The sequence below is a fragment of the Drosophila ananassae genome, assembly GCF_017639315.1.
Source record: "Drosophila ananassae strain 14024-0371.13 chromosome Y unlocalized genomic scaffold, ASM1763931v2 tig00000093, whole genome shotgun sequence".
Taxonomy (NCBI): domain Eukaryota; kingdom Metazoa; phylum Arthropoda; class Insecta; order Diptera; family Drosophilidae; genus Drosophila; species Drosophila ananassae.
In genome coordinates, this window is record NW_025319056.1 from 750674 (window position 1) to 761527 (window position 10854).

The 10854-nt window shown below is 34.7% G+C and overlaps 1 protein-coding gene across 2 annotated transcripts; it reads right to left on the minus strand.

The window, feature by feature from the left end:
- Window positions 1-1397: 1397 nt before the first annotated feature.
- LOC123258171 lies at window positions 1398-4116 on the minus strand. Of its 2 annotated transcripts, none has more exons than XM_044718048.1 (2): window positions 1603-4116; window positions 1398-1534 (listed from the first exon to the last, which is right to left on the minus strand). In XM_044718048.1, the coding sequence occupies exons 1-2, from the start codon at window positions 2535-2537 to the stop codon at window positions 1528-1530; spliced, it is 942 nt and encodes a 313-aa protein (XP_044573983.1). In that variant the 5' UTR covers window positions 2538-4116; the 3' UTR covers window positions 1398-1527. Both variants share the same exon structure in this region; 1 of them encodes a protein (XP_044573983.1).
- Window positions 4117-10854: the final 6738 nt, after the last annotated feature.

Below are 10854 nucleotides of genomic sequence, written 5' to 3' on the forward strand. Positions count from 1 at the left end.
TTGGTTCAGGGGAGCCTAAAGGTTATGGAGCAGGTAAAATTATGCGTGGAGATTTTTTGATGTTGGCCTGTGTAATAAAAGAAAGATATTAAAAAAAAGGAAGTGTTCTCGCCTTTTTTTAATAAATTAAACATTTTTTTATTTTTTATTATTTAAAATAAAATAATTTTTTTTTTTTTTTTAATTTTATTGAAAAATAATATAATTTAAAAGAAATGGGTGTGGTCCCACCATTTTTGTTCGCTGGATAACTTCTAAAAGAATATTTTCCACCTATTGTTCTTGGTCTTCGTTTTCCAACGCTATATTCCACGAATGTCCGATTAAGTCATTATAATTCTTCATCCTCTACATCAGCCTTGCTGTCAAATTCACAAGATAATAATTGAATTACCTCTGTTGGGAGATTTTGCCTTGGAGAGGCAAACCTCTGTTGGAGAGGTTAGGACCTAAAAAGTTAAATTTCAGGGAAAGTGCGCAAAAGTGCACTTTTATTTTAACTGAGTAGAAGAAGAATACAATGCTCTACAACATGTAACAAATTCTAGAGGTGCAAAGTGCTGCAATCACTTTGTTCCTCTATTTAAAAATTACATTTCACTAATGTTTCGATCAATGAATATTGTCCCAAATCTTATCTAAGATCCTTTTTGAAATAGTCCTAAAAAAAGGATCTACAAAAAGGATCTATAAAAAAAGGAAAAACATCCTAAGTTTGAAATAGTTTTTAACGTACAAGGTGATAGTTCCAATTTAAAATTTAATTTTCGTTGGAAAATTTCCCAAAATTGCAGAAATTTGCAAAATAGTTCCCAAAACATGCAGATAGTCCCAAATTTCATCAATGTTATAAATATTAAGCTGAAAAAGTAATAACATGTTATGGATATATTTGGAGACCTTTTAAAGAAGCAAAGAAACGTTAAATCGAGCGGCATATTTTTATTTTTTTATAGAGCACGTGACAGTATGTTATGTTGGTCTCGGTTTTAAAAATTAAAAATATGATGCATTTTTTAATTTCGCAGAATATTTATACAATTTTCATAGGATCAGATATTAAATTTTTACAGACAGATATAAGAATTATAAGAAAAATAAAAAACTTAGGATAATCTTTGTAATTAGGTTAAAAAAAAAATTAGAATCAAATATCTTGCTTTTCCTGAATTATTAAATATAGTAAGGATTAAGTATAAGACATAATTGATGTATGTATATAATAAAGGCTATTAATAATTTTGTAAGAATTTTTTTTTAAAGAAACTTGATTTTGACATTTTAAAAATAAAATGTTTTCTAAATATTTTAGATTTTAAAATTATGTTTTTATCAAAATATCAGCTGTTGAACGCTTTTCCTTCTTCGTCGCTAAGAAATTAAATACACATATATATATCACTAGCTTACCCGGCAGACTTCGCACTGCCAGCTGTTGTTTTTTTTGTTGCGTTCAGAATCTTCTTTTGTGAAAACGTTTGTACCCAAATGTACCGACCAATTTGGTAGAGCGTTATTTCATCGTTTTTATTCACTGGAGGAGCATTCACATTAGTATTTTCCACTCTAAACACAGCCATATCACTGCCTTTATGGACATACTTGCAAATGTATTTGATGCTCTTCACAGAACTGCAGAACTCAACATTAATATGAGCATTATATGTCTTGCTCAGCAGAGGCGAATATGGCACCACCCAACGATTGTCAATATCAATGTCTGTGTTGATGATATTTTTAATAAATGATTGTCCGCCATTTTCAGGATATCTTCGACGATATATTGGGTATCCGTCGACATTTGTGACCGTATCATTGGTAAAATCTTTAGGGAAATTTTTAGTACATTTTCCATCAGCCATGCAAGGCGATGAGCTATTAAGAGTACCACATGGACCATGAATCATGTTTGTTGTAACAATATCAAACAGCAGTTGGTCAGTGGATGGATCTGGAATTTCCGCAGAAATGATGCTATCGATTTCTTCAGGACGGATTTTGTCGATGAACCAAACCAAAATGTGTGCATGAGGTAATCCTCGCTTTTGCCACTCAACCGAATACATCCAGCAACGTGTGGGACCAAATACATGTGATTTAGTAATGAAACTTATTAAAGACTTCAACTTTTGTTTGAACACACGTGCTGTAATGTCATGGCGATGTATTGCATTTTGGCCAGGCAGTAGCAAAGATGTAATCTCTGGCCATTTTGGATTACATGTGAACGTGATAAATAAACATGGTCGTCCATATTCGCGCACGAAAGTCAGAGCCTCCTGTATATATTCTTGCATATGACGTGGACTGCCTACGTGCGATGATGGTAAAATGACATGGTTACCAATTTCGGCGACGTCGGCGTTGTTGTTGATAGCGTCTCGCAAATGAATGTACTCTTCCGCGCGCAGCTTTTGTTGATTATATCGTAAGTATCGTAGTCGTTCGCTCTCAATCTTCGCGTACATGTCGACCATGAATTGTTGACAAAGCTCACGACATCGTAAAATGACGTTGTCCAGGCCACGTCTAATCATTAATCGGTACGCATAATAATCCTTTGAGCTAACGTTCTTGTTTGTTTCAGCTCCTGTAAAATTTGTTCATAAAAAATAATTTAAATTTATTACGTTCAATAATTTAATTGTTTTGTTAAATGATTAATGATCAAATTAATAATCAATGAAGTATCTGATACGGTATCTCGTTGTTTTACGTTTATGCAATATCCGTCTTGTCCCTTCCAGAATATTAGCGGATATTGGAGAGCGTCATATGAACGATGTGTGTCAGAAATGAACTGAAGATTATTATTTCTTCTACGAATCACAATTTCTCGTGCAGCTGTAGAATCGCCAACCATGATTCCAGCAACATCATCAACAACGGGTGCATTGAATCTACGAATATGCTCTCCAGCTGGTGTTTTATCAGGATTAATGACGATAGCGTGATTATCGCTTTGTAATTGGTGCATATGTGATTTGAATATTTTCAACAACTCGTTGTGCTCGTTCAAAAGAGCATCTAGCTCGCTGACGATGCGCCTGGCATAAAGTGAATCAAGGTTATTATAATTACAACGTGCATTCACGCGATTGGCAAGTGCGCTTCCGGAATCCTCGCCGCCCATAAAGTAAATTTGTAAGAATTTATGTGGTTCGTTTGGCATTGGCAGCAGTGAGCCCATTTTATGATAAACTTGGCCTCTGATTTTGAATGTAGAATTGAATTGTTGACCATTTGCATTAGTATTTCGAACTATTTCTGTTGCTCCGAACGATGTCATTTGAAAGCATGAATTGAATCTTAGAATTGACTTCAGGAACACGTTAGAATCTGGATCCGTGCCGTTAAGTAAGCCGTTCAATGGTTCAGGTGGTGTTTCAATTTCAGGTAGTTGCACTTTTCCTGACGCGCAACACATCCCAGCTGGCTCATTTTTGAATTTCAGAGCATGACAACGCGGACATTCCTTGTCCATAGCACCAATTACCACTTTTGAATGAGCATAATATTCAATATCGGGCTCATACTGGAATGCTAGACGCAGGAATGAATCAGATATAAATGCTCGATGTACCTGTTGTCGTTGTTGGTTATTTGTTCTTCGTCTATTGACTGTGAAACGGCGTGATTGTCGTTGTTCTAATCTTCTGACTTCATTGCGTTCATCTCGTGTATCTTCTGGCTCTTCTTGATGCAATCGCGTCATTCTGACACGTGCATCAGTATTTTGTAGCTGGATTTGTTCTTCTGTTCTTTCGGATCTGCTATTTTGCAACCTTCGAGCTCTGCTTGTACTGCGGCTCATATCAACCCCTTTGCGTTTTCTTGGCATTGCTTGTTTTTGTAATTAATCAAAGTGAGAAAATTTCCCGCTCATAAAGTGCCACTATCACAATACACTTGTTGCTGGCTGAAGACAAATGAATTTGAAAAATAATTTCCACAATACACGTGATTGATATGATGGTTTTAAATTAAAATTTTTCCAATATTTTTCACAATTTTTCAAAGAACACAATATCGGTTTGTCACATAAAATTAACTGAGCAGAGAACAATGAGAAGTTGTCAAACAATGAATCACGTACCGGCGCCTACTATTATTGTAGTTTATTTAGAAAACGTTTGTATGGGAAATAGAAAAATGCGGTTTGAGGATTTTCCCGGCAATTATTCGGGATGAAAAATAGATGTTGGCCGATTCTCATAGATACCGGATAAGCACAAAAAATTTCATCAAAATCGGTCAAGCCGTTTCGGAGGAGTACGGTAACGAAAACTGTGACATGAGAATTTTATATATTAGATATAAAAAAACCTCTTGACGAGGTAAAGTACCGGTGACGAACCTGCATGCGAAACCCAAAATATCTGATATCAATTTTAGTGACGAAAATATGTTCGAAAATATATTCTTGTTCGGCACGTGACTGATTTTTTTTTGTTTTTCTTGCACGTGCATATAGCATATTTTCGTCACATTAAAAAGCTTTCCAAAGACGTAAAGAATTTTTCGATAGCTTCAGTGGCTCTGAAGTTATACGTATTTTTAATTTACAAAGGTTTTGGAATTTGGTTAGTTTAAACATTTTAATTAAAAATTTGCCCAAAAATGTATTTAAAATCCAAAATTGTTTCGTAGTTGTGGGAAACCAAATTGTTTTAAAAAATTAACAGATGAGAGGCCTATCCTTATGAGAGTTCCACTATATAACAAATTATAAAAAAAATAAGAAAGGAAAGCTAATTTCAAGCGGAGCCGAAGTTGATATTCCCTTGCAGTTCAGCAGAAGCTTATATTATTAATATATATATCGGATCCTATATAGTTGTCCGATCCTTATGAGAATTTGACCATCAACCAAATTTCTAATAAAAATATTGGAAACAGCCCCAAGCATCTTTAAAAATAGAAAGGTTGTAGCATTTTCGATCGTTCAGTTATATGGCAGATATAGGATATAGTTGGCCGATTCTTATGAAACATAGGATTAGATTGCCCAAAACGGAAACCGTAGATAGTCATATCATTCTAGCTTCAAAAACAACAAAGTTAAGCCAATTATTATAATAAAATTTTGCAAATCGGATAAGATTGGCCAAAATGCAATCTGTACTAAGTCCCATCCTTCTAACTTATAAAAAAAAAACAAAATTATGGCATATCCGATCAATCATATAATAAACATGTATTATATCTAAAATAAATGCGCAAAGATTAAAAATTAAAAACCTTCAATTTACAAAGTTTTTTTAATTTTTTGACGTAAGCTTAATGTATTTCAAAAAGTTGCAGAACAATAGTTTCTCATAGTATAGTTCCTGATATAGTTGCTCATAGTTGTTGATAGTAACAAACATTTTCCAATTTTTTTTCAGGATTGTTAAGAAAAAAATAGTGCAAACAGACAAACCGACGCAAACTGGCCTCATTTTGAAGAAGACATAAAAAAATCGAATTTTTCAAATGACTTCTGAATGAAATGTCGGTTCGGGTCGATTGAGGTACCGCGTATTTAGCTCTAGAATGCGAATATTCTATCTGGGGAATAAAATGTGTCCAACGGCTGGTGGACTAATCACTAATCACTTTAGGGATTAACAATTTTGTAACTTTCACGCTTATTTCTCCCAAAACCAAATAACTTTTGGAATATTTTTCGACAAAAATTATCTAATTGAAACAATACCTTTTAATTGGTACATAATTCATTTAGATCGGTTGCCTACAGAAAACTTTTAATTCTTCGGCTATATATAGAGTTTCCTCGCGTACGCCAAGGCATGCAGGTCGTCACCTCGTGGACTTCCGTCCACAGTGATCTCCTTATTGTAGTCCTACAGTTATAGGACCCAAGAAAATGGATGCATCGGGCATTCCAAAATTTCGTATGGCTATTGATAACAGAGGACTTAGCGAGATAACTATTGATGACAAATTTCCCATCCCCAATATGGATAAAATATTAGATAAGTTAGGGAAATGTCAATATTTTACAACGTTAGATCTGGAAAAGGGATTCCATCAAATTGAAATGGACCCAAGATCAATACAAAAAACAGCATTTTTCCACTATGAATATACTAGAATGCCTTTCGGTCTAAATAATGCTCCTGCTACATTCCAGCGATGTATGAATAATATTTTTCATGATATAATAGGAACTCATTGCCTAGTATATTTAAATGAAATTATTATATTTTAGAGAGATATTTAAGAGAACCTCCTTACAAGAACTTCAATTAGATAAATGCAAATTCATGAAAAGAGAAACAGAATTTTTAGGCCCTATAATTACTACTGAAGGAATTAAAACAAACCCAAATAAAATTCAAGTTATTCACGATTTTAAAATTCCAAGTACTCCTAAAAAAATCATAAAAAAGAAATGATCCAATCCTTAGATATCCAGATTTTGAAAAAAGATTTGAATTAACTGCTGATGCTAGTAATTATGCTTTAGGAGCTGTTGTAGCTCAAGAAGGTAGTCCATTTTGCTATGCAAGTATAACATTACATGATCATGAAATAAATTATTCAACTATCGAAAAAGAGTTATTAGCCGTAGTCTGGGCAACTAAGTACTTCCGACCCTATCTATTGAAGGAAAATTTAAAATTACATCCGATCATAAACGACTAGTTTGGTTACACAATATTAAAGAACCTAATATGAAATTGCAGAAATGGAAAATATATCTTAGTCAATATGATTGTGGTATGAATTACATTAAAGGAAAGGAAAATTATGTAGCAGACGCCTTAACTAGGCTACCTAAAAAAGAATCAAATAATGAACAACTAGAAGAAACATTTCAAAACGAAGATGATTTACAACGTACAGGAGCTACTATACAATGCGCCCAAGAAGACAATGGCAACTGTATTCAGATTACAGAGCGGCCAATTAATGTTTTCAGTCACCAATTAATATTTGAAAAGGGAAATGAAGATAGTAATGAATTAGTCCGGTATTTTAATAAAACAATTAATACAAAAAAATATAGTAACATGACGGAACGTACAGCAAAAGACATTATTCTTAAATTTGTATGTGGACACAATTTTGTAATGTACATAAATAATGACGAGGATTTCGCAATATTTCAAAGGGCTTTCATGGAATTAATTAAACCAAATTTGGGAACAAAATTAATGAAAACATTAGTAATACTTCCTAATATACCTACGCAGATTTTCTCGAGAAAGTAATTAATATTCATGAGAAAACTATTCATCAAGGTATTAAAAAAACATATGACGATTTTAAAGCTAAATACTATTTTCCAGATGCACAAAAATTAATCCAAAATATAATAAATGCGATATTTGTAATTTATGCAAGGCAGAACATAGAAAAGTAGCATTAATATTTGAAAAAACACCTGAAAGTAAAAATATCCGTGAGAAATATGTAATTGACTATTATTTTATTGATCAAAGAAAATATTTAACTTGATTTCTATTCAAAATTTGTTTCAATTATAGAATCTCATACACAGATTGGATCGAAAGTAAAAAAGCATTACTTAAAATATTTAATATGTTAGGTAAACCAAAAATAATAAAAATGGATCAAGATCCCAACAATTGGTTGGATCCCAAATTACAAAATTGGTTAGAAAAAGAAAATATTGAGATCGAAATTACTAGTAGCAAGAATGGTATAGCTGATATAGAAAGAGTTAAAGAAAGAGAGTTAAAATACAATTAATGAAAAATTACGAATCATAAATACACTTAATGATGCTGAAGACTAGCTCATGAATATCGAAAAAGCTACATATGTTTATAATCATGAAATTACATATAACACTACAGGTAGATCCCCTGCTGAAATATTTATTTTCGGTATGGAACCTAATAAAAATGTTCAAAAAATAAAAGAATCAAAAATTAATGAAAAACGGGAAGAATATGAGGTAGATTTAAATTATGCAAAAGTTGAAAAAGATATGAAACGTAAGCCGAAACTTGTTAATCCATTTAAGAAAACAGGAAAAATTATACAAAATGATGAAAAACACTGGCAGGAAATAAATAGGGGTCACAAAGTAATAAGTTGCCAATCAAATACATAAAAAAATAAAGAAACAAGAAAGGAAAGCTAACTTCGGGCGGAGCCGAAGTTGATATACCCTTGCAGTTCAGTCGCAGTCCGCTAGGTGGCGCCACGCATCTTATATTATTAGATATATAGCGGATCGTATATAGTCGGCCGATCCTTATGAAAATTGGCAGATCAGATTGTTTTTCCCAAAATAGAATCTGTTCCATCTTTAAATCCCATCTTTCTAACTTATAAACACCAAAGTTATGCCCATTTCGATCGTTCTATGACAGCTATAGGATATAGTCGGCCGATCCTTATGAAATTTTGTACATAAGATATTTTGGTCAAACATAACATGTGTGGAAAGTCCCAGCCCTCTAACTTAAAAACACCAAAGTTATGGCATTTCCGATCAATCAGTTATATGGCAGCTATAAGATATAGTCGACCGATCCCGGCCGTTCCGACTTATATACTGCCTGCAAAGGAAAGAAGGATGTGTGCAAAGTTTCAACTTCATAAGGATCGGATGACTATATTCTATAGCTGTCATAGAACGATCGAAATTGGCATAACTTTGGTGTTTTTTAAGTTAGAAAGATGGGATTTGGTACAGATTCTATTTTGGGAAAAATAATTCGATGTGCCAAATTTCATAAGGATCGGCCGACTATATACGATCCGCTACATATCTAATAATTTAAGATGCGTGGCGCCACCTAGCGGACTGCGACTGAACTGCAAGGGTATATAAACTTCGGCTCCGCCCGAAGTTAGCTTTCTTTTCTTGTTTATATGCAATTTTGTACACCTATATAGCATATTTTCGTCACTAAAATTGATATCAGATATTTTGGGTTTCCCATGCAGTTTCGTCACCGGTTTTTTACCTCGTCAAGAGGTTTTTTTTATATGATTAAATAATATAAAAGATAATATGATAGAAAAATCGGAATTTAATGAAATCATTGGTAAAATAAATAAACATATAGAAGACATAAATAAATTAATACGGGAAGAAGAGGAAAATGAGGCCTTGCACCTCTTTTGATACTCTTTACATATTTTTCTAGAATACATTGAAGATTTACAAATGTCTTGTGGAGATCAACAGCCAGATAAAGTGGTAGTCGGTTATTAAGAACGAAAAGGAATATAAAGTACAGTTTATTAAATTGTTGATAATATGATCGCGTTTGAGTTAGAACGTTTGAGTTAGAACTGAACTTGAACAAAAGAACTTAAAAACTAATACATACATATTGGAACAGAGTTGCCAAATTGCTGCTTTGATACAAATATATGCGTATTTTACAACATGCCCCCTCAAAGTAGCAATTTATAACTTTAATTATTCAACTTAATTAAATACGGTGACGCCCAATGATGATATGCAGTCACGATGTTTGCTGCTGCTTAATCCCTTAGTCAGGACGTCGGCTGGCATCTGCTCCGTCGGCATGTATTCAATTTCGATGTCGCCACTCTTATGTTTTTCCTGGATGAAGTGGAGGCGCACGTCGATATGCTTTGTGCGGGGATGAAAACCAAAGCCTTTAACCAATTTTTGCGCGCTTTGGTTGTCATTGTAGATGCGTATAGGTCTGCCTTTTCTGCCGATCCTCTCCAGAAGACTCTTTAGGTATTAGCCACAGTCCGCTGTTTTCGCGCCTCCCAGCTTATGGTAGCGCCGGCAAGTACACACGCTTGCCTCGAATATGAGCGTTGATCTGTCATGTTGGCGCCCCAGTCTGCATCGACCACACCGTATAGGTAAGTACACACGCTTGCCCCGAATATGAGCGCCGATCTGTCATGTTGGCGCCCCAGTCTGCATCGACCACACCGTATAGGTCTTTTTCATTTTTGCTGTAGAGAAGACCTAGCTCCTTTGTTCCGTTTAGGTAGCGCAGTACACGTTTTGCCGCTCTCCAGTGTTCTTCATTGTAGCTAGAGTTGAACTGGCTCAAAAAATTCACTGCATATGCAATATCTGGACGAGTTGTCACTGCAAGAAACATTAAAGTACCAGTTAAACTCTGGTAAGGATACCTTTAAATCTCGTTCTCGTCGAATGCCTCTGGTCGCTTCAGGTTGCTTTTTGCTTCAATTGGTGTCAATGCAGGTTTGCATTCTCTCATACCAAATCTCTTCAATATGGTTTCGATGTACTTCGCTTGTGAGATGAATACGCAATGTTTTTCTAGATCTTGTTGGAATTCCATTCCCAAACACATCTTCACTCGGCCGATATCTTTCATCTGGAACTCTGCGCTGAGATGCGATTTGAATCCGGATGCGATTTGAATTCGGATTATTTGAAGTTAATAGCAAATCATCCACGTAAATCGTCACCAGTAGAATTTTCTTCTCCTCCTTTTTTATAAACATGCATGGGTCCTGCTCGGTAGGCTCAAGTCCAATTTCCTTGAGTTTTGTAGTCAGCTTCTGATACCAACGTAAGCCTGACAGTCACAATATATAAAGGGCCTTCTTGATTAAGCAGACTGGATTTTTCATCCGCTTTACTGCCTGAATCCACTGCTTGGCTTCTTTGACGTATTTCGCTTCTGGATTCTTCATGTACACGTCTTCCTCCAGTTCACCGTTTAGGTATGCCCTTACTACGTCCATTTGGTGGATCTCCATATCAGACTGTGCCGCTAAGGCTGCCAATAGTCTAACTGATGTGAATCGTGCAACGGGGGAGTACGATTCATAAAAGTCTTCGCCTGGTTTTTGTGCGTAGCCCTTTGCCACTAGCCTCACCTTCTTCTTACCCTTGGATGTGCC

Coding starts and splice junctions, on each gene's coding strand:
- LOC123258171 (XM_044718048.1), bottom strand. CDS start 2,537: ATGATTAGACGTGGCCTGGACAACGTCATTTTACGATGTCGTGAGCTT.